A 25,898-nucleotide genomic window follows, 5' to 3' on the forward strand; every position below is an offset into this window, starting at 1 on the left:
TCACAATAACTTCACATACATTTGAGAACACCCCTTCTAGTTTTGAAACCATCGACTACAATTTACAAACTGTCTCCAATTATTTCTTTTCTGAATGAATTTCAACGATAATTTGTATGGGTAAATTCATATCGTTATCTAATGACCAATAACCTATGTTGCTTTTTAAACTAAACATGATAACATTTCTGATTTATAGTAATAGTCAACAATAATAAACAAGCATGCTCAATAATCTGGCATAGATAATCTAGATACATTAGGTGAATAAACATGGTATGATACATTAGGTGAATAAACATGGTATGATACATTAGGTGAATAAACATGGTATGATGCATTAGGTGAATAAACATGGTATGATGCATTAGGTGAATAAACACGGTATGATACATTAGGTGAATAAACATGGTATGATACATTAGGTGAATAAACATGGTATGATACATTAGGTGAATAAACATGGTATGATACATTAGGTGAATAAACACGGTATGATACATTAGGTGAATAAACACGGTATGATACATTAGGTGAATAAACATGGTATGATGCATTAGGTGAATAAACATGGTATGATACATTAGGTGAATAAACATGGTATGATACATTAGGTGAATAAACACGGTATGATACATTAGGTGAATAAACATGGTATGATACATTAGGTGAATAAACATGGTATGATACATTAGGTGAATAAACATGGTATGATACATTAGGTGAATAAACATGGTATGATACATTAGGTGAATAAACATGGTATGATACATTAGGTGAATAAACATGGTATGATGCATTAGGTAAATAAACATGGTATGATACATTAGGTGAATAAACATGGTATGATGCATTAAGTGGATAAACATGGTATGATGCATTAGGTGAATAAACATGGTATGATGCATTAGGTGAATAAACATGGTATGATACATTAGGTGAATAAACATGGTATGATACATTAGGTGAATAAACATGGTATGATGCATTAGGTGAATAAACATGGTATGATGCATTAGGTGAATAAACATGGTATGATGCATTAGTTGAATAAACACGGTATGATACATTAGGTGAATAAACATGGTATGATACATTAGGTGAATAAACATGGTATGATGCATTAGGTGAATAAACATGGTATGATACATTAGGTGAATAAACATGGTATGATACATTAGGTGAATAAACATGGTATGATACATTAGGTGAATAAACATGGTATGATGCATTAGGTGAATAAACACGGTATGATACATTAGGTGAATAAACATGGTATGATACATTAGGTGAATAAACATGGTATGATGCATTAGGTGAATAAACATGGTATGATGCATTAGGTGAATAAACACGGTATGATACATTAGGTGAATAAACATGGTATGATACATTAGGTGAATAAACATGGTATGATGCATTAGGTGAATAAACATGGTATGATGCATTAGGTGAATAAACATGGTATGATACATTAGGTGAATAAACATGGTATGATACATTAGGTGGATAAACATGGTATGATACATTAGGTGAATAAACATGGTATGATACATTAGGTGAATAAACATGGTATGATACATTAGGTGAATAAACATGGTATGATGCATTAGGTGAATAAACATGGTATGATACATTAGGTGAATAAACATGGTATGATACATTAGGTGAATAAATTTGTTTCAAGATATAAAAGTTGAAGGAAACCATTGAGGGTAAAAGTAGTGGTTGACATAATACATGTGCGTTTATATGCATCTTACCCAGCTCTGCTTTGTATTTTTAATGCCTTTTACATATGCCTTCCTGCTCCCTTTGCAACTATGAGAGTAACTTGTTGTATCAGCTTTTAGCAAAACAACCAATGCTATGAGCTATCACAGATATAAAGCTTTATATTTACAACAAGCAAGTGTATATCCAACTTGAGTGTGAAGAAGTCATGTCACAAAAATGAAATTAGAAAGTTTGACAGGAAGAGCAGGTGCTAATAGCCAACTTGAGTGTGAAGTAGACATGTCACAAAACTGGAATTAGAAAGTTTGACAGGAAGAGCAGATGCTACTAAAAAGTTTAAGTGTGAAGCAGACATGTCATGAAAATGAAATTAGAAAGTTTGACAAGAAGAGCTGGTGCTAATAACCTACTCCAGTGGGAAGAAGACATGTCCCCATAATGAATTAGAAAGTTTGACAGTAAGAGCAGGTGTTAATAGCCAACTCTAGTGTAAAGCAGACACGTCACTAAAACTACCGTATATTAGAAAGCCTGACAAGAAGAACAGCTACTGCCAAGTTTATAGTACACAATTTATTGCAATCAAGTACTAAACAACCTGCAATAAAGATCTCAATGTAAAAATAGATAAATTTCAGCAGATTCGGAATAACAAAAAATATATCAGATAAATGCGCCAGCCTATCTAAACAAAAATATGTTAGGTTTAGTCAGAAAAGTGAAATATTAGGCCAATGAGCCACATGTATATAGAGAGTTTGCTATGAATGTACATGACTTGCTGAACATAGGAAGTGACGGTAGAAACAGAATAAGTGTAAGTGCATCATATGCGGAATGGATATACATGTTTTTGCAAAGTGTACATACAGTTTAGCCTCAAATGGAGGAAAAGCAATGTACAAGATATGCTAGCGTAGCCCTCCTACTAGGTATGTGTGTAGTTAATATGCATGATAAACAGGTTACAAGTGCCTACTGATAATCTACATAACAAATGCCGCAACGTCTACATCACAGAAAAAAGAACATGGCGCAGTATTTTTTATGTTGCCACCCGATTACCACCAACTCAACAGGATTTATCAGCTTCATGTGCCTCAGGAGTGCGATTCATTTGCAGGAGAGTTGCAAATACAAAGGTAATCTTCTAGGCTAACCCAGCCAAAAACATGATCGCCGTCATTAGCAAAGTGTGAGCAAGGTGTAGAATCAAGGCGTCACTCGGGCATTTTAAAGAGTTTCGCCAAAATCCCATTACAAGATCACTAGTATTGAGATAACGCATGATTACTAAACATAACTTTTAGCTTTATATCTAAGTGCGTGACATTCCGGTAACATATGCTAGCATGACTAGGTGCTAGGGCTAGCACTGAACATACTCATTGCCACTATGGTTAGTGTCTACCAATGGTCTACAGCATTCCGTATCAGCATTAACATTGTTATATCGACCATCAGATGTTGAGTGTAAAAACTCAAGGTTTGTAGATTTTGGTCGCTTCTTGTGATCGACGGTAGTGATAGCTCGTCTTTCAAGAATTCGTGGAATGGCAGTAGGTTTAGACTTTTCCTTTCGTTTCAAGTGCATGAGAATCTTTACTAGCAGCACTATGATAACAGCAAAGAGCAGCAGCAAGACTAAGAGGATAATTATAGCTGGCATTCCAATTATAGTAGTAGAGTCCTCATGTTTATCTGAAACTACAAAATATATAGGTGAAATATTAGTTGGTAGTATTTTATTTGCATTTAGGTGTCTAATACCTAAGAATTGAACATACAGAATTTCAGTTGGCCTTTTTTATATTTTTCACGTTCAAGGAAGACCAGTACAAAATATCCAATAATACAAATGCATATATTATGTATTTAGGTGTTCTTGACCTTATTTTACTAGATGAGATTCATTACGTTGGGTAGAAGTCTCATCATGGCTGCGTGCAGCCTCTCCTGATGATTATGAATTTATTATGAATTATGTATGAAATTAATTAAATAAATTAATTACTTATAAAATTATGATTATTTTCCTTTATGATCTGTATCACTGTATGTTAACATTCATAATCTGATGTCATGCCATAATATTTATTATGACATGACATCAGACATTATGACAGACAAGCCTTTAGACTTTTTGTGGTTGGTAAGCGAGTTGATTAAGCCAATTTGGTATAAGATTCTATAAGGTGAGAGTACAGTCATGGTTTAGTAGCTTTTCAAGTTTTCATATAACTTAACTCTTGGTAAAAGTAGTAAGTTGACTCTTTTACAGCGAATGTGAATCTTATGATTATTTGCAAGTACAGTCAAACCTCTCTTTACAAGTACAGTCAAACCTTTCCTTACAAGTACAGTCAAACATCTATTTACAAGTACAGTCAAACATCTATTTACAAGTACAGTCAAACCTCTCCTTCTTATGTTTATGTATAAGTACAGTCAAACCTCTCTTTACATATACCGTCAAACCTTTCCTTACAAGTACAGTCAAACATCTATTTACAAGTACAGTCAAACATTTATTTACGAGTGAAATCAAATATGGTCACAAGTACAGTGAAACCTCTAATTACTCTACATTCAAACCTTTACTTGCAATTACAGTCAAACTTCTGTTCACAATAATTTCAGCGTATAAATTTTCTAATACAAAATGTAACGTTTGAGCAAATATTGGCTCCACACTGAAAATAATTTCCAAGGTAAATTATAAGTTTTTCAAACTATCACAATTCTTTCAATAAAAGTAAAATGTTAAAAAAAAATAAAATAAAAATATATTAACACATATATGAGCTAAATTGGTAAAGTATTTACTTATTGTAAGATAGAGTAAGGCTCAGTGCGTATCTCTATCAGCACTTTTATGACTGATTGCCCAAATCCGAACATCTGTTCTACTCAAAGGTAAATTAACAATAAAAATTTCTTTTTACTGATTATTACTTAATTAATTTAGTTTTTTACACATTACTGTTTTTTTCATTTAGTTTTACGCATATTTGTAGTGCATTAGTTTAACTGTGTAATTAGCTGCATTTTTCACCAAAGAGTTGTCACAAGTTTTAAACTAGAATAAATTAGCCGAAAAACGTATTCTTACAGCGATATCTGCTTTAACATATGAGGGTTTCCACACGCAAAACAAAATAATCTTCAAATAAATTAACTTCGTATATCAGTTAGACTTTTCTTGAGAAGCCTTCAATAGTCTCTTACCATTAATGAGTGCATCGCTACAGCCGACACAATCGATGGACTCGCAATCAGCTTGACCGTGGTAGCAGGTGCACTGCATGTTATCGTCTGTCCATGTGTCTAGATGTTTGTACCACATTCCTTCGTACACGCACACCTTGCCATATGCATTCTGACCTGTAGAACAAGAAGAAATTACTGTAAATAGAAACGTTTAGTGTAGCAGCCAGGCGCAAGTGCAATATTTAAATATACCAAAAGATGGAGATTATTTATGTTTATACCTATATGCTTTATTAGTACAGAAATTACAAAATAGGTTTTGAAACAGTTTGATAGAAACAGGTAGGCAAGTATCAGAGAGGAGAACAGGTATATCTCCTCAATTTGACTTGGTGATAAATATTAAAGAAGTTGTAGGTTGGTTTTTTTGTTTCATAATATTAAAATAAGTGTAGTTACAATAAAACATTAACAGTACATACGTAGACTTGAAATATTTACACTTAAAGGCAACAAGTAATGTTCTTTATCAATTGAAAGATGGCTAGCTATAAGCAATTTTTGAAATGCTTCAATTTTTTACGATCAGTAATAATCCTGTGTTTTATCAGAAGGGTCAGTTCTGCAGGGGTTCCCTAACCATTGGTTTTTACCATGATGTAAGGGCAGAGCGCCGACTTCAGGGCCCGCGCCACGGCTGGGCCGAGTCTCGACTCAGCATGAGATCCAGCCAACAATGAAGACTCGGTCAGCCGAGAGAAGACAGCCGAGACCAACGGAAAACCACAAGAACTGATGGGCGGAGCCGGCTAGAAACAATTCGTCCCTAGCAATATATCAGGAGGCCAGCAGAATGATGAGATCGGAGATCGCTGTTTTGTTGTATGCGTGCACACTGAATCACACTGAATCACACTGAATCACACTGAATCACACTGAATCACACTGAATCACACTGAATCACACTGAATCACACTGAATCACATGTATCCATATATATTTATGAAATATATATGTTTTATTGCCTTGCACTAGGTGGCATTGATTCTTGTGAAGCAGTAAAGGGAACCGGCGGTTTCCTTTACAATGAGGTTATTTTTGAAATTTACAGCATCGAATTACAAATTATTACTTGCTAAAACTAGCGGCTTCTTTCATTTTGCAATGTTTTTAAAAAGCTCAGGGCTTTTGTTCTGACATTTCAGATTTGTAAAACTTATAGCAGTAGCTTGAACATATTTACCTTCAAGAAGAGAAACCTGAGGATTTGTTTAGCAGCAAGACCGTTGTCAAGGTTTTTCAATTTAAGAAACTCTTCAAGTCAATGACCTATTTCATTGAAATTACCGTTTAAGTTTTTTTTATTAATTTAAGCACTTTTAAGCTATAGAGCTGTAGAGAGATTAGGTCGGAGGTCATACCTGTGCACTGTGGACAGCACTTGCCCTTTTGCTGTATCGCCACTTCACACTGCAGTATAGGGCAGGTCTGGGAGAAACAATTGATCAGTCCATTTTGACAAGTACAACTTTGGCAATCTCCAACCTTCCATATGCTTCCGTGCTCAAACTTTGTCTTGCTTGATGTCACACATACCCTTTTCCCTTTATCATTCTGTTCAGATTCAAATCCGCCTGAAACATTTCAGCATAACTTCAATGTATTTGGTAGTTGTTCCAGATTTCAACTTACCTCTATGCATTCTAACCCAAAATAACCCAAAATATCATTACAAATTTAACCCAAAATAACATTTTTGAATTTCAGAAACCTTAAATTCAAAAAACAATGTGGGAAACTTCTGTACAAGTTGAAGCATTGGTTTTAAGAGTTAAACTTATCCAAGTTTAGTCAACATGAGTCAATATTTTATTGGACGCATTTAAACGACATCTTTAGGTATATAACATGTAAGTACTGAATGATTTATTTTGCTGCATAATATTACAATTATCACTTCATGAATTTTCTAGCTAGCACAAAAATAGCCACATTTGCTCACCTGAATTTTAAATTGTATCGCAATAAACTCACCATTTTAGATATAAAAGATGCAAATCATTCTTTGCACATACATGTACATGGAGCTAACAACGGAAGGAACAAATACTGAAAATCAGAAACAAGGATTTACCTATATTTGAGTGATTATATTGAGTTTCTTTATTAATCTTCAGTGTCAAAGGGTTGTTCACATTATAAATGGAGCCCTGCACAGTGGCACTGTTTATAATCAATAATCTATAGTTAATTGTTCAATAATATATAATCAATAATGTACAACCAATAATCTCTAATATAGAATCAATTATTTATAATCAAAATAACATAATCACTAATCTAGAATCAATCATTTTCAATCAATAGACCATGGTTCAGAGCTGTATCACATGTGTTGTAAATATCACTAAGAAATAGATTTGCTGAAATGCAGGTTGGCAGATTAAGTAGAAAGCAATTAGGCTAAAGACTGTCAAAAATATCAGCAAACGAATAACTAGCAAGTTTTTTCATATCATATCTTTAGTCAATCAACAAGCTGTAAAACCTGTTTACTAAATTAATAAATAGTTTTAATTTTATTTCTGTTCATTCATTTGTCTTCTGAGTATCATTGTTATGCTTTTTCACATTATTATTATTATTATTAATTCTTTACATTCTTTATTATTAATTCTGTAATTCTTTACACAAGGCATACATTGTTGTGACTTATAAAGATAGCCAAAGATTTTCTCACAAAAAAGTCTCACATATTACACAATCTCGATTAGAGTTGCAAAGTATGAAAGCAAAAATAATAATAATAGTTATATATAAATACTATATATTATATACATAGTGCACAAATTGGAGCAACCAGATGTTATCGAAACTAAACATTGAGAGATAATAAGTATGTGTATATTAAAAACTTACCGCTGCACTCAGGACAACAATGGCCTGGTCTCTGTATAGGATGAGTGCAGAGTGTGGGTGGGCAAGATTGCGTCTCGCACAAGGCTGTGCCCTGGTTGCATATGCAAGCAGTGCATGTATCCAACTGCCACGCATCACCCTCAACATGTTTGCTGCCATCAGCGTCTGTGCAACTTGTCGATATGTTCAAGCTGATGGGGTTAGCTGAATCTGTAATAGTGAATTAAATGGTTATTGGCAGTACATTTTAAATGAACGATTATAAAATATAATATCAAATACAAAATTACAATATTGGATTTTAATTTCTATATTTTAAATAGTTGAAATAAACTAGAACAACTTATATTAATAAATCTCGCATTGACGCGTGTGAGAGATGCGAGCAACATCATGATCCCGCATGATATTAATACGCGGTAAGAAAACAGACAGCGAGCCACAACGACTTCAACTGTATTGCACTGACTTCAAGACTACATCTATTGCTCAATTAAAATACACACAATAAACCTGGACATATATTGAAAGCTGAAACACATAAAAAAAGTGAATTCAAGGGCTAATATGGAGGCGTTGACACTGTCTGAGACTAGAGCTCACTGCTAGCGATGAGCGCTAGCGTTTCTATTGCATTGCCACGGTTGGCTTAAAAATCATCACAGAACACGTTTTATAACAATTTTTCACAACGCAACAAAAGACTAGTTTCTTTTAGAAAAAAACACTCAGACGCTCTAAAATAATATCATCCAATTTTAAATCAAAGTTGTTTTAGGAACAAAATCAATAAAATGAATACAAAAAATATACAATTTTATGAATAGAACTGCCAGGAATAACAGACTATGTTTGTGTTGGCAGAGCAACTGTTGCTAGGCTGATGCTAGTGCCAAGTACCAAAATCCTAGTACTAGTTGTAATGTCTTGTATTTGTTTTCAAGCAAGCTCCAGCCTTGGCAAAAAGAAAACTGAGGAATGCAATTACTAAAATAATTTGGCATTTCTCATTGGTCAAATGGTCATGACAAAATACCTCGACCCCGAACAGGTAGCTGGCAGTTATGATAGTTGCTGTCAGTGTAACACAAGTTACTGTTGGTTTAGTAGCAGGTGGTGCTAGATTGTGACATGCTCATGGTTATCATTATACTTCTTGCTTTCAAGATGAGCTAATGTTGAGTTGCAACAATGTTAAGCTGAACTTAATTAGCTGACTGCACCGAAAAACTATCTTGAGAACTTCTTCGTATGATTACTGGTTCAAATCCTGTACAATCCAATGTTTTTTAAACTCCGACCATATGATCAGACGAACGGACAGATGAACGAACAAACAAGCGGACATGACTCTTTTTATAGCACAGAAGATTCGGCTTTGACGTTCGAGGGTATGTTCACTAACAAAAAGTATCTTCTAATTAAACAATCGGTCTGAAAAAAATTACTTGTGATTTTTTTTGACACTCTCCCAGGTTATGGACCTAAAAATATTTGTAGGCGCCATCTCAAAGAAGTGCCAAAGCCAAAAAAGACAGCTTTTAGAAAGAAAATGACTCTAAATGCGATTTTGCAATACCACCTATTGCCATTGAAAGTACGATTAGTAATATAGGAAAACAGCAAATAACAACAACAGCTGGGCAGACGGACAGACAGACAGATGGACACGGATTTCGTTGTAGAAAAGATTTGCGCAACATTGATAAGTTTTAACACTACCCGCACTGTTTCTATATTATCATATATTTTATAAATACTATTGTTTATATAATGTGTTAAATTATATATAATCATTATATATATACATGTATAATATATATCATATATATGTATTACATATATTGTTATATTATCTAATTACTATGAGTCAGAAATACCTGATGCACAAGAAGGACAGCAGTCGCCAACTTTTACTACTGGTTGGGAACAGTTTAGGATTGGGCAAACAATGAGAGAGCACATCTCTCTCCCATAATCACAGTAACACCTCCGACAACCATCAAACCAGATAGCGCCAGAGTCATAGGTGTGTCCTCCTGAAGTAAAGCAGACTCCAGCGTCGATGACTTTTTCACCTCCTGCAAGCAAGAGGTTATTTTACTTACAAATATAACTCCGGTATAACCTGTAATATCAAATAATAATTAAAGAGATGTCAACTTCAATGACAGAGCAAGTCTAAAAACTAACTACAGTGACTTGTAAAGTAAAGAGCTAAAAGCTGTTGTTGAAGCTGCCAAGACTTAAATGTTAAGTAGATGTTAAATTCACAAAACTAACTTTGCTGCACAAATACATGCCATTTGTATGACCTTATTTAAACTAGTGCAGGGCAGCATTTTTCATTTTTCCTGGACACATTACTTTTTAAACTCTCGAACAACCAAACAAAGTACTGTCCATTCTTTGAAGTTACACTATGACAGTTTTGACATGCAATGTACATATCAAAATGGATTAACTTTATATTAACCTTATATTAACTCTATATCCTGTTTTGGTTGCATAAAAGTAGCCACAAAGAGACCAGACCTGACGATAACCTTTTTTATATCACATCCCATCAACAAACCAACCTTTGCATTGACACTTGTTGCAGCCTTCGCTATCCTTGGCATAGCCATCCACACAGACTTTGTTGCAGGTAAATGGTGGGCATGCGTTGCAGCGACAGTAAGAACAGCCTATCTGCATATCCTTTTTGTACCCATGAGGACAGATCTTGTCGCAACCGACGCTGTCCTCACACATGTTCAAATCATCTGCAAAACCATGATGAGAATCTTGAAACTCTTAGTGCTGAAGTGTTCGGTTCCTAGTGACACATTAATAAAACTGCTGTATTATTCAAATAGCTAGTAATAATAATTATAGAGAATGGGATCAAGATACTTGGAGTTGTCTTCTCAAACTTGTATTTGATGCATAATTTCACAGCTACTCAATAAAGTAACCAAACACCAATTGTGAAAGAATGAGATATACAGAACCTATTTATAAAACAGGATAAATAATTATTAAAAATTTAAACTAATCGCAACATAAATGAGCATTCTTCACTGGTGTGTTCGACCCAACTGAGAAGGATAAGGTATTTTTAGGACAGCGATCCAAAACCATAGATAAAAAATAAAATTCAGATAATATTACTGTGCTGACTGTTTGTCTACAGTTATTTACATTGACTATCAAATTCTGTTAGTAACTACCACAGGTTTTTAATATTCCTGTTTTGTTTCTTCAATCAAACACTGTTGCCCCATGTGGCACGTGTTGCAACTTACTGCTTTATAACTATTTATAAAAATTATATTCTTTTGATTAATTTTTTTATTTTATATTTTGTTTTAGGGTTTTATTATAAGCCATATAAAAGGTTTGAAATCAGTTAGAGGGTTGCCAAGGTAAGTACAAGTTAGCAAAATTAACCAGAGTCACGCCACGTTACCGTACTTTACATTGCTATAGTAATTTTTTTGGCATTTTTAGATTTTCTGACTTCCTATATGGCTGATGGCTTATTGACTAATGTGGCCTGCAGAGCAGGTCACATGCATATGGCGCTGTAGAAACTAATTTTTTGAAACAGCTAGGCCTGTGTTTGATGGTTTTGCAAAAGCATGACTTACTATCATGTTAGCAACGAAGTGAGCATGAATGTTAAGTATATTGAGTTGATTGTCATTGGCACGGACTAACAAACGCTGACAGTGGTTATCAAAGAAAAAGCGTTGATCAAACAAGCTAAGTTTGGCCAATTCGTCACTTATGAATGTGTCAAAATGATTGTTATGCGTTTTGAACAAATATGATATCTGAAGGATTGTCAAGCGTGTCACCAGCTGAACAACATGTTCTGATAAGAGAGTAGATTTAAATAAGGAAATGATATACATTGTAGATAACATTGTGAGAAAAGAACTATTAATGTTTCACCGAGTGATAAGAAGACTGTTATGGTCGTAAAATGCTCTGGCCAGTTCTTCTTGGCTTCAAATATAATTACTATTACAGTGTTTTGGTTTTATTTATTAGTGAATTAATCACAATACGAAAACTCATACCTACAATGATGATCGTAAACAATGATAGTGAGGTGTAAGTTGAAGATGCTATAACATATTATCTCGAGCTCGTAACACTGTTTGTTAAGCTGAAATAACTCTGGTTTTAAGCATGCAGTTTTCCATAAATGAATATCATTACTTAAAATTTTTATAAACAAGAGATAAAAAACTAAAAATAGCAAAGCTATCATTTAAATGTTGTGTTTTATCCTCATAGCATTTTCTTGACTATATAAAAGAATCTCTTATTTCCATTGAAAAATCTTAAAGCATTCCAAAAAATAGTTACAAAATCTACTTACTCAAATTTTAAGACAATTCAAAAGGAAACTTGCTATTTAGTTAAAACTTGTCTTCACCTCATAAAATAATTCTTTGAGCTCAAAAAAGAATTTCTAATTACTAAATTTTAGATATACTTTTTTATAATGTAGGTACTCACCTTCACATAGGCATATAGCACAGCCATTGATCTCTACAGTTACTTTTTTCTTACAATCACTTGGACATGACAGAGATTCTGGACACTTAAACTCTTCTGTAGCATTTGGGGCTTGATATATGACTACAAAAAACAGCTCAAAGTTGTTAATAGTCTAAGACAAGAATTTATCGGATGATAATTTATATGCAGCATAAAGTTTTAAATTTATACTAGTACATTCTCTTATTGTTAGTAAAGGCAAGATGAGTAGTCTGAGAGTTCTCATAGGGTCGTTCAGCAAAATGTAAATGCTTCGGGTTTTTGTGTATAAACTTTCTCAGCCAATAACGTCATTAAGTCAAAACAAAGAAATCACTCTTCCCATCAGTGTCAAGAACGTGATGAAAGACTCGCTGACTGAATCTTAGCATAGGCTTATGCATTCCACAGCTGATTGTGTAAAGTCAGCGATACATTGATTAGTTAATAGAGATCTATGATATTAGATAACTCATAATAGAATCAGCTCTAGATGATAGCCACCAAAGTTATAAATAATATAAACCATAATTATTATCTTGTAGGGGGTAATCATAAAAATATCAAATATCAGCGGGTAGTTTCATTCTGTTGCGGGAGTAATAATGCTCTCAGCGGTTTCTTACAGGGCTTGTTGCCTTAGGTTCTAGGAGAGGTTTGCGAGGGGTGTAGATGACAGACAGATTGATAGCCTACAAGCTAACTATGCACATGTTTAAGGGGTTAAATGTCTGTTTCCTGTTATGCAATTTCAGGCCATCACTGCGGTGATTTTTTATTAAATGTCATTTTGAGTTTTTCCATGCTTGAGTACTTTCTTTGGTATCAGTGTTATTTCTTCCAAAATAAAGTTGCAGACAGATTCTGACGTCGTAAATCAGGTTGTGAATTAAGTGAATCAACCATTGTGAAATGAGTTTGATCTGCACAAGCAGTTAAGATCAAACTTTGAGAACTTTTGCAGGTTTTAGATTAAAACAGGTTTTTACCTTTTTTGTTTTAACTTGCAGCGCCAATTTTACATAACCTACTCTTGCTATTTACTGCTGTCGATTTGTGATATCATGTGCCTGACATCGTCATGTCTATGACGACGTCACAAATATCAACATGGATATCATCATAGACGTGTCTATGACGATATCCTTGAGGATTTTTATACATAAAAGTTTGTTAGCGGCCACTTGCATCTTGAAATACTTCCTTAACTTTAATTTTATTGGATTAAACTGACTATGGTGAAATCTTCACTATATGGTCATAGGTAAAAACTGGCTATCGCTTGTAGCATCTTAATTATTTTATGAAAACGTTTTCCATTTCTGTTAGAAACCTTCATAAGAGACAGTTATCAAAGAGAAAAGGTTACAGTGAAGTTTCCTTCTGTCGTCAATTGTACAAATGAATCGACTGCATGCTGAATTCATAGGATAATTGGAGTTAGCTTCAACTCTCTGGTATCACTTCAGAACAGAAAACATCCATAGAACTACTTTGCTCATAATATTAATAAAACTATTTTGATCTAAAACTAGGTCAAACAGTGTTGAGTATTTTGTCAACAGTTTTATAAGACTGCAAATGTTTTGCTAGTTTGGTAGAAACAGTATTTATCAATGACCAATGAGGGATTGGGGTCATTGTAAAGAGGGCACTTGCAGTGCATGTCATATAGGGCACTAGCAGTGCATGTCATACTAAATATTTTGCTTATAACAATTTCTGATGTTATTAGCTCTTACGTTACAGTTTGGGTGTTTGTAGTGAGAGATGGAGCCTTGCGGATGATGAATGATGCTCTAATTTCAATGAAACGTATACCGTAAGAGATACAAGATCGGTGATAAGTTTGTATTCACAGCATCTAGTTTAACAATATGTCTCCGATAGAGTAACTGTTCTTCTATGTTTGACCTCAGGCCGATCACAATAGGTACTCCTATGGCATTGTCTTGAGAAGTCGTTTTTGGCACTCCAATCTTATGAGCCCCGTTGAGAAATCATCAGTGTATGGCAACAAAGTTAAATAGGTGCACAGAGTGAAAGAAGTAAGGCTAATACGATCATAAGAGTACCGAGTACCGCACGCGTGTTGATAAAAAAATCATAACGCGCTTGTCAAACAAATGAATTACGCGTATAAATTAGCTAGGTTTGCATGGTGGGTCGGAAGTAAGGGACGTTGCGCGTCAATCATCAAGACATTACAATCTGAATGGACATTACACACCATTTACAAGGATTATATTTCACAAGTTGGCTAACACTAGCGCGCTGCTCATGAATCTATGTAACTAATAAATGCTTCTTGTAGATGAGCTGAGTAGCAGATATAATACATAGTACAATAATCAGCGAATTTATTCATATATACATATATAGATGAATAAATAATCGAACAACCGACGGAATGATCGACGAAACGATCAACCTAATGACCAAATGATTTAGCATTTACCAGTTAATATTTTACTGATATTAAAATAAATATATTTCGATATCAGTTCAATAAGCACTTTAGTTTTTTAGTCATCCTTTCCTACCATCTCATTGTATATTCTGGTAACTGCTAGCACTCACATAATTAGCATATTGAGGCAGCAGATCTCCCTAAAGAGCTAATCTTTGACACATGTACCCAGATACATATCTGATAAGGCTTGATAAACAAATCAGTATATAGCCCTTAAGCAGCTAATGACTAGGTTACCAAGAGATAGTGAGAGCACCTAATGTAGCGTGTCATCTATTGGAATTGCTGCATTGTAAGACCTAACAAAAAGCTACTTGACACCTAGCGCTCAGTGGTTGTGCTATCAACCATGCATGATGTCACAAATAACTCGCCTGTCAATACTAGTCATAATACAGGGCATGTTGTGTTTACCCTAACCGGTGAAGCACTTATCTAGATAGAAACATAGCCTTAGGTATACTGCATAATAAAACGTGGAGTTACTATGAGACTAAGCCTGTTTCATCGGTTTGATACGGTCATTTAGTTGTGAAGATCAATCGCTGCGTCATAAAAATTGTGGAAGTTATAGGATTTCTTTGTTTGGTCAATTAAGTTGTATTTAATGTATTGCTAGATTATATAGAAGGATACCAAGATTAGCTTGGAGTGTGGACTCAGTGGTAAAGGAACCACCATGGATAGCTAAGATGAGATGCTTCATTTTAGGTATGCCAAAATAAGGTGCCGCCAGCAACTGGTATAAAAGAACAGGCCACAACACTAGGCCAAAAACATGACAAGTGCCACATAGTGATGATCAGTGTCAAATGTCAAGCCATAACAAGTATAGACAGGTACTCAACACATAAAAGAGAGATGGAAGAAATGTAATTGTGACAAAACAGGAGCTAGGTTTTTGTACAGGAGAAGAGATATGCTAGCAAATAGCTTGTTAAATCAACAAACAAATTTCAGTAATAATTGAAATTCCAGTTACTGTTACTGCCATGAAATGGAATCGATGGCCGAATGAAGCAAGAGGCATTATTTCAAGAATAAGTTGTAATTGATTGCAAAAGCATGTTTGACAACAAATCCTTCAAAAGGAATTTTAACCTGAACAGGAAGTTTAGGACAAACAAGCAAATTTTATTGAGATTACATATTTCTCACCCTCATCTTCGTCGCAAACTGGGCAGCAGCGACCGGCAACCATCTTTGGGTTTTTGCAGCGACGTTCACAACTCGACGCTGTACAGTGAGTCTGTCCTCTTACACATTGGCATTGGACGCAAGAATTCTGTTCCTCCCAACTTTCTCCATTCACATAGTTCTCACCCGTCACGGCGGACATGCAGCCTGCTCAGATATAAAGTATTGAAGTCTGTTTGGAAAATCTATTCATTAATACGGAAATCTAAAAAAGTATGTTTTAGGGGCTTTTGAACTCTGAGTTATGCGTTTGGTGTTCCAATTATAATTACGCTTCTCAGTGGACTGTAAATACATTTCAGTAGCTTTTATGCCGACCAGCATCCTGGTAGTCTTGTGTGTCGATAAAGCGCAGAAAATGCATATCTGCACAATTCTAAAAAGCTGGAAGGAGCTCGTTGCGCATGGATCGAAATGTCCAATCACGGCTTCAGACAGACATACGGACAAACAAACAAACATGGATATTATTATAGTGAAAATTATAATAAAGATTGGGATATTAAACTGCAGACAAAAACTGAATCATGGAAGCATCATTGATCTCGATTAAGGGCATGCCTATACGAAGCATCGCTAAAAACTGGCCTGAGATATTAAATTTTCAAAATTATGTATAGATTTTGAGTATTAAGGGCCATACCACTCAGGCTACTCTTAACTCACCACAGAAACCACTGTATCTGTTTGTGATTGAGAAGGTAGTGAAATTTCTTCTATGTCATCTAACATTATTATCATGTGTTTTGATTTTGGAGTTATGGTCCCCATTTAAGGGAGTTTATGATCGAGAGGCCATGTTAAGCAATATTTATAAAGTGTAGTTAATACTTGTAGTTATCATTGCTAATAAAACCTTAAAAAATGTAGATAGAGTTAGTATTTGTAGACGCAGTGTAAGTGTAAAAAGAATTGATGTATTTTGTCTATAGAACCAATATATAAGCATGGCACACGGAATCACATGTAAGTATAAAATAGTGTGAAAATTGAACATGCAGCATATCTGACTGCTCTATGTCTTCATTGAAGTTAGAAATTTTATCATGAAAGTAATAGATGTTTTTAGAACAGCTAATTATTAGTTAGCTATACTAGTATCCTGGCAGGCTCGCGAACTGTGAGAGTTCATCATGTATAGTAACTATGTGCATAGTTATCCCATCATGCAGAAAAGTGATTGAATACAAATCCAAATATCCAGGTTCGATTCCCATGCATGGAAATCTTTTTCCTCATGCTCTTGGCTTGAGATAGACGGCAAATAAACCTCATATTATAGTAACATATTATAGTAAGGATTTACTTGTATTCATTGCTTAACGAAGATATAGAGTATACAGTATAAACATTAGTTTTACACATACATGTAGATGTAAACGGACGCCATGATTCTCTACAAACTTAAAAAGCACATAAGCACTTGAGCAAACTTCAGGATACATTGATAAGGCTAGCTATAATTTTATAAAAAAGAGTTTCGCCAATTTTCAAAGACAAGGGATAATAATCTCCAATATGCCAAATCCGCTACTAAATGATAGCCTAAGTCTTTCATCATTATCTTCAGAAGGAACTCTAGGGGGTAGCATGACCAGACTTACTGGGCATATCTAGGGGCACCTGCAGCGTGTGTCATGCTAAATACATTATCAATGAATTTTTCTGAATGAAAAGGAAATACAATGTTTTTTTCAAAAGCAATAGTCCGTAAAGGCTATCGACTGATGCTGAATAATTACCATACCGGAAGATGGTTGAAGCTACACTGACTATATATGAAGCAAACTTTGCTCATTTCATGAGATTACTAATTTCTAAGTAATTCATTTAGTTTATTATTACTTTTATTATTGTTGTTAGTATTTATTTTGCTGTCAATATTAATCATTGTGGAAAGCTTTTTAATACTGCAATGGAAAGTAAGCGGTAAAGAATGCTTAAGATCCATACCTTGGCACTCTGGACAGCATTTGCCAGGCAGCAGGACTGACCATTCACAAGCCGGCGTCTGACAACTAATCCCACTGCAAGCTATCATCCCATCCTTGCACCGACACTCTTGGCAGTCATTCATGCTGACTACCTGACCATCCGAGACGGAAGAGTTGCCCACCTCACAATTGAGTGCTGCCGCTGTCAATGAAAAGACGGAGAATAGGGTAACATAAATTCCAATGTGTGTACATAATAGATAACTACATAAACTTTTGCAGTAACAGTGAAAAGTTTTTAATGAAAAACAATAGTTGTTTTTTTTATGAGCGTTATTCATTCTTGTCTAGTTAGCCAGCCCGGTACTGTGTTATTTTTATATTACATTACTGTAAAAATAGTAATAATTATTATTACTAATCATTAGAACAACAGTTTAGTCTGTTATAAATAGTTTTGCCATTAGTGTTCAGTACAATTACAAAATATTAAAAAAAAGTTGGCATTAATCATCCAATTTTGCATGTGCAATTTACCATCAGTCACATGCATTTAAACAAATGAAAAAAAGTAGGTTTTTCAGCCAAGTAAGGCGGTACAATCAACAGCAGACACTTTGCTAAACTGTTACCATTACTGTAACAGTATCAATATAAACTGTTGTCATTACAGTATAATATAGCCTTAATTCCAACTTACAGTCAATGCAAGTGTACTGCGAGCAGCAGGTTCCTGGCATGCCAGTTCCTCTGCTAATTTCTGCCACCCTTTTTCCTTCTGAGCAAGTTGGTGGTGGGTGACACGAGCTCTCCAGGCATTTGCATCTGCAAATACAGACTGTATAATGCACATTTGGAAACAAAATGAAACGTCCTCTATTCACATCTCTATTGTAATGATAGTTTGCTACAAAATTGTAAGCAAACCAACTTTAAACCTGGATAAATTTATTGAGGCCGACACAGCCTTATAGCCTTTGTTACAAAAAGCTACATGTTTTAATATTCTTACCAGAAAGATCGAGTGTGGAAGCATTTAACACAAATATTCAAGATGACCCTAATTAAACAAAGAGATGGTTGTTTCCAAAATGCTCACTGCTTCTAGCGCTGCATTTTTTAACTGGTACATTTTATGACTTTGGAAATTTTTCCACCATGTTGACATTCGTTCTAAAACCTTATGGATTGGTCTCCTCTCATCAATTAACTAGGTTATTGATGGAGGTATGTTTGTGTTTTTGAGGATACTGAAATTGGTGACAATGTGACCCATGCAAGTTTTTTCATGCCTAATAAAAACTGACCCAATGTTGAGAGTGACCTTGACTTTGTAATTCTTTTACGCAACCTACCATTAATACATATAATTAACGATAAAACAATGGTTTTATCTATCAACATTGTCAATATTTATCATTTAATGCAAGCAGCTAAGGCTATGCTATAGTCTTAGCTGCTATAGCTCTGATGAAAGCTATAGCAAACCCTAGTAATGATGTTTGGTGAAACCCTAGTAATGATGACAAAATGTCTTGCTTGGCACGGCTTCTAAATTATATTGGATAGGGCAGCCGAGAAACTGCAGTGTGCTAGAATAAAGGATGAAGCCAAGATTTAGGTTTTCTTTATGCTAGTTAAAGATGTGACCACACCAATCTCTAGTAGATTGTTATCAGAAAGTAAAGATATTTTTCTATCATTTGAGAATTTTTTTGTTGTATTAGTGGATTTGACTGCCAGGATGTCTCAAGATTAAAATTAACAAAACTTGATCGCAGTTAAAGCGCTCAGAAAACAATGTGTGCCTAAATAGGACATTAATAGTTACGCTTTCTGTTTATAAGTGATAGATATACGGTCTCATCAACATCAGGTACTCACATGTTTGCATGGCATTTAGAGGAAGAGAGAAATTTAATCTACGTATTTTTAAATCATTTGAAAATCTATAACAATGTATCTGAGGCTATATTTGAAGTTCTATTCCAACAATCATGAGCAAATGGAAAGTAGAATGTGTCAATATAAACGCATAACACTGCCACTTGAAGACAATAGCGAATGCTAATAACAAGAAGGACAGGCAGCGGTGTGTTTATTGACGCCATTTTGGGAGTAGACCTAGTCTGGGCATTCCTTCTTTTCTGTCAATAGTGTCAATATCAACTATGGCAATGATAGCAACTAGGGATGTCATTTCGAACTATTTTTCTTCTGAACATTTTAACTACGTTCTTTGAGACATCCTCGCAGTCAGATCACCTCAAACATCAAAAATAATTGCAAATGATAGAAAAATACCTTTACTTTCTTATAAAATCTACTAAGAATTTTATGTGAATACACCTGTAAAATAGATTATTTTTTCCTCTTGACTGCAATACAAGTTGCAAAGAATTAAAGTAAAGACTAAAAGCTGGTGATCAGTTGCTATTGAGTGATTTCTATGCATTTGCTGCCGTTGTTGAGTATTCATCACTCAAACTGCCTAGGTCATGCCCAATACGGCCATTTGCCATTAAAAGCGTGTTGGATTTCACATTCCTCTACTCTGTTAGACTTTACGTAAGGCTATAAATACTTGGCTCAAACCTGTAAGGAAGCTCTTCCGTTACACAAACTGCCATAAAAAGTTAATTATTCTTAAAAAAGCTGTCTTTTGAATGACTCTGAATGAGAAACATGCGAACATGAGATGAGATATCTTCACACATTCCTTTAACTGTCGGAATGTTAATTTGGTGCCACGCGATGAATTATCTTTCAGACTACAAGTATGGATGTCACGCATTCATATCTTCTGATATACTTCGGAGTTATCAATAAAAATATAACCACAGCTGTAACGCAACACCGGCTTCAACAACAAGTGTCATGAGTAGAATAGGTCTGCTTCAAAATAGGAAACGGAGAAACGGGTGGAATGCCAAGCTAAAGACATTGATTATTCTACTTATGAGGGCTGAGATGATAAATTCATCATTACGAGAGTTTGGAGGGTGCTTGGCATATAGTGTAAGTGGAGTCGATGAACAATCAATAAAAACCCTCATAGATGCGTATAGGGTGACAATAAGCCTGCAAGGATGAAAGCGTTCGGTATACTTTTCAAGGTGTGTTCAGGCTAGTCGATTTGGCTATGCACCTTTGGCACTAAAACCTCTTGAAAGCAAATTTACTTCCAATTCACCTTGATTTGTACCATTCGTTTATTTTTATTATCGAGTTATGAAATAGAACAGCGAACCGTCTTATTCAGAAGGATAACATATTCAAACTAGGCAAATTACTTTCTGTTTGACCAGAACTAAAATGGTCTGACAAGCTCATTGCATGATCCAGATAGTTTTGCTCATTCATTGAAATCTTTTGACGAGGGAGAATTAGTTCTTCATTGGAAAATTTCACAAAACATGGATCGACTTACTACAACGAATAGCTTCAGCTCAATACACTCTACTGGTGATTATTACTGGTGCAGTTGAGGATAGCAGGTGATTTGCTGCTTATAATCACTATTCTTTGCCATAAGCAACTTGCACCGCCAAAATTTTTCAAAAACTGCCTCTCACTTATTTTTTTAAAGTAATGTTTTGTGGCATCGTTTTTTAAATGCATTATATTCTGTTTATCAATATTGCCTCTATCAACTTTTTTAAGTTTAACTGCATCAGTAATTCACTATAAAGCTCAACTTTTTTATACAAGGCTAATTTGGTCCAATCCTAGCTTCATTTATTCAAACCTTGGTATACATGTTTATGTCGAAAAAGATACCGTACTTGTTATTTCATTCATTCCACTGTACAATAACTTAATCTTAAGTACTTTAAGCACCTCAAGTATTTAACATTAGCAACACATATACATAGCAACACAGCACTAATACAAATGCATGATATGAAACTATTTAACAATAAAACTATGTGAGTCTCCGAGTCATAGCCAATGAGGAAGAGGTATTACAAATGGTATCGGTTACCAACAACAGTCATAGCCAGTGAGGTAGAGGTAGTACAAATGTTTTGGTTTCTGACCACAGCCACAACCAATAAGGAAGAGGTATCACCTGTGGTTAATGTATCGGTCAACGGTCAACGTAAATAGTAGAGAAGTAGAGAAGCTGCTTACGGTTGAGTTATTTGGCAGCAGCCATCCATAGTCAGTTTGCTGGGGGGCCGATAGCTGTCATCTGGACAGATAGCTTCGGCTGAGACCTCTTGAGGACAAGACTTGCCTAGGCAATAGTTCATCTCACCTTCAACAAAAAAGAGCCCATGTCAGACTTTAGGTAACATACGTTGTGTTTCGTTCAGCTCTAAATTTTAGAAACGCTTTGGCCCAAAAAAGAAGTTTTTGAGGAAAGCACGAGCACCTTATACATCTATAATCTATAATATATATAAATCTGTGTTTGAGCAATTGCAATTCTAGCAATAACAAACTTGCACAGCACTGGATTTGATCACAGGACCTCCAAATCTGAAGGCAGCGAGCTTACCCATTAAGCTACACGGAATACATTGAATTCATCAGGTGAATAGTCATTACATTGGTTAAGATACTCACGCTTAAAGCGCTTGGTTGGGGTTGATAACTAGCACTGTAGACAGTTACGCAGTTGTTAAGCTGGCCTAAAACGCGGGTATTGTTTTAGTAATGATTTTAGTAAAGATCTAGCTTTCCAGGTAAGTTACTCAAATTCATTAGGTAATCATTCTATTACCTAGCATTATCTAGTTTGTACATACTACAGTGTTAGTAACACTTTATACTAGTAGGTACTGCTAGTAACAACTTTAAGGGTAGAAAACTTCATATACAAAGTTGTATTGAATGCTCCTACATCTGGTGAAAGTCAACCTATTCACCTAAATATTAAATTTGAAAAGGACAGTGGTAATAACATGTTGATTAAAAACTGTGTTTTAATGTTTGGTTATCGCAATGTGAATTCAAGGATAATAATTTTGCATTAGAAACATTCTTAAAAGCTAAGAAATTGGCCCTTGCATGCAAAATAGATGTTGATTCTTAATAATAAATTATACCTTTCAAAGTTATGTTTTTACCGCTGTAAGTAACATATCTTCCCCGACTACTACACGCACATGCATTATTGAGTGTTTCACACAATAATGAGCGATAATAGCTGCATGCACGCATACAGCTGAGCATATCATACAAGCATGTGTTATTGACCATCACATGTACATGTACAGATATCACATAAGTGTATTTAATCAAATATCACATGTTCATGCGCAACTGCAATGAAATGGGCAAGATCAAGAGGCATTTTGCAAAACTATTATTTTAACCACCCGCTTATACATATATTTCAAACTGACTTTTAAATTTATCTCAAAACTACAGTAGTAGATTAAAATAAAGAATGCTGTGTAGAACAGGGCAGAACATCTACGCATCTTTTGTGGACTATCAATGATGCAAGCTATGCCAAGCAGTACACTTCACAACAAATTGCAAGCTATATATAGCTGAAGAAACTGACTTTAATGATTGAAATATTTGTGTCTAATTATTGCAGTGGACGGCGCCAATCGCCAATCGATTGTCTTAGCGTTACATCCAGTTCTAGTAGCAAATACGCTGTCCGCATAAATTCCTTTTGACATCTTCTCGTATCTAAGTAACAGACCTTGGGTGTTTCCCATTAAACAACCGTACATTTCAAATCACAAACTATAAACAGCTATGTAAACAAGTATACCTGCCCACTTGTCCTGAATGGGAAGTTATGTGAAGTGGTGAAGTAATATCCTTGAAGAGGTCATTAATGCTCTGACAACATGTAGTGATATAGTGATGAACCACTAGAGTTTGTAGGACTAAAGATGTGTGAAGTGTGAATAATGATTAATACACGTATTAATATTAATAAACATGAAATATTAACAGCAGTGTCAAATGTCTAACGAACTAGGTTATTCATACACCGGTATATGTAGCTACAGTATGTTGCAGCTTCCGTGTTGTGGTGTTCAGTCTTTAATAAATGTATTAGGCTGAAAAAATGTCTGATCCATCACCACCAAAGAGCTAGACCTGCAAAGTTTTCATCAAGTTTTATAGCAACATTTGTGACAGCGGCAAAAAACCAACTCGAATTAGAGATAAGTTGACTCGAGCACTCGTTCATCTTCGTCTTGAACAAACATTTTGGTTTATATGTTTACTGCTGTATAGATTTTATTTTATGTTGTTTTATTGCTGATTATGTTTTTAAAACTGGAGAGTTTAGTTTTAACAAATGCATTTATTACAGAAAAGTATCTGAAGTAGTTTTAGTTACACCTAATTTAAATACAATAATTTTATTGAGCATTACTAGTGACATATAATAAAATTTAATATTTATGTCTCATTGTCAACTGACCTTGTAGTATAAATGCTTAGTTCAAATCTTCTGTAAATTGGCCGTCACAAAAAGCTGTCAGACCAACATTATGCATCAACAATAATGTCAGAATCAAAATGTATTACCCTTCTTTGTAGGAACCATCAGTTCCCAAACCTCCCATCATGGAAAAGTGTTACCGTAATGATATTTTCAGACAGCTGTTTTTATTTGGCAATCACTTCAGTCCAATTTAAGTTGTCATCAAAGGGAATTGTCTCGGTATGTCAAAGAATGATTCATTGCTATACTATCAGGTCTTTCAACTGAAATGTCTCAAAGATTCCCCTCTAGACATACTATTGGGCCTTTGTCGGAGAGCCTTAAAGACCAACTGTGGATCTTGGAGATATGTTTTTGGGCCTATGACTAAAATACCTCAAAAAGCAACACTATAGCTCTCCATAAAAAGCTTATTTTACTCAAATACTCCGCTGCAACTGACCAGAGGCAACAAAATGGTAGAGCACATTTAAAATCTGCGCGCCATCACTTCCTGCTTTTCTCCATTTTATCCAAGTCTTTTGTCTCTTTATTCTGACAATACTTGCTGGTTACTTTATATTTTATACGAGTCTGGATTCAAATCATAGAATTTGGTCAACTAGTCTATTAGTGTTTTAACTCTGAATGGAAGCATTGGTGTTTCACTAAATGGTATACTGTATATATTAGCTCGTGTTATATCAGTGAAAAACCAACTCCTCTAATCGAGTATACATAAAGACATTAACATAATTCAAGTGCCAAGTGTTAAGTATGTTTAAGCTAGATTCTTAAAGGTTGACTTGCAACAAAATTCACGTTACAGTTTATTTGGTATCAAAAGATTCACCATGTCTAACTCTGTTGTGTTGTAGGTGCCAAATATGTGGAAATGTGAAAAAGGCCAATAAAAAGCTAAATATAAAACTTATCGTAGCACTAGTTTATGACAAACACTTCGGGTTTTACCGAAAACCCCGTATCAAATATAGATGCTCGTTACTTTACAGTTTTGTTTCGGCTGGAACTAATCGTCAAGTCGTAATCTGATCATGTGACCCAATACTTCGAAAATCATTTTTGCAGCATTTTTCGATTATCACAGGTGACCAACAGGCTCGTCATGATTATCAGACAATGATATGCACTCTTTTGAGCTAAGATTAAAAAGTTTAACAAATTTTTCCGGTAAGTTATAAGATATCACTGCTAAAAGGGACAGCATTACAATGACGATAAAACAGACGCGTAAGAACAATAGACATGATTTTATTGAATGCGTGAAGTATATTTGTGAAAATATTTCAATGTATCATTGAAATAAGTATCATTTGTGTAGGCTAATCTGACCATACTCTTGAAGTGGAGGTAATTTTAGCCTCAGAACAGCTGTAGACAGTATCACGTGTAATGAAGGAGAATATTAATATCGAAAAGTTAACATTCAACAGGGGTATCTGTTGCGCATACTAAGGTATTTCCACTG

The 25,898-nt window shown here is 34.8% G+C and overlaps 1 protein-coding gene across 2 annotated transcripts in view; it reads right to left on the reverse strand.

Annotated features, from left to right (window-relative positions):
- Window positions 1–2,307: 2,307 nt before the first annotated feature.
- LOC137399523 (cysteine-rich motor neuron 1 protein-like) overlaps window positions 2,308–25,898 on the reverse strand; it is a 41,979-nt gene continuing 18,388 nt past the window's right edge. For both annotated transcript variants that reach the window (XM_068085677.1, XM_068085676.1), the window contains exons 4-14: window positions 22,138–22,264; window positions 18,704–18,828; window positions 18,023–18,205; window positions 16,031–16,216; window positions 12,379–12,501; window positions 10,446–10,631; window positions 9,747–9,947; window positions 7,867–8,076; window positions 6,369–6,581; window positions 4,966–5,121; window positions 2,308–3,444 (exon numbers count right to left, since the gene is read on the reverse strand). In XM_068085677.1, coding sequence (XP_067941778.1) covers window positions 3,107–3,444; window positions 4,966–5,121; window positions 6,369–6,581; window positions 7,867–8,076; window positions 9,747–9,947; window positions 10,446–10,631; window positions 12,379–12,501; window positions 16,031–16,216; window positions 18,023–18,205; window positions 18,704–18,828; window positions 22,138–22,264 — 2,048 coding nt within the window. In that variant the 3' untranslated portion in view covers window positions 2,308–3,106. The remainder of the gene's footprint in view (window positions 3,445–4,965; window positions 5,122–6,368; window positions 6,582–7,866; window positions 8,077–9,746; window positions 9,948–10,445; window positions 10,632–12,378; window positions 12,502–16,030; window positions 16,217–18,022; window positions 18,206–18,703; window positions 18,829–22,137; window positions 22,265–25,898) is intronic.

This window comes from Watersipora subatra, chromosome 7 (assembly GCF_963576615.1).
Source record: "Watersipora subatra chromosome 7, tzWatSuba1.1, whole genome shotgun sequence".
In the NCBI taxonomy this organism is placed as follows: Eukaryota; Metazoa; Bryozoa; class Gymnolaemata; order Cheilostomatida; family Watersiporidae; genus Watersipora; species Watersipora subatra.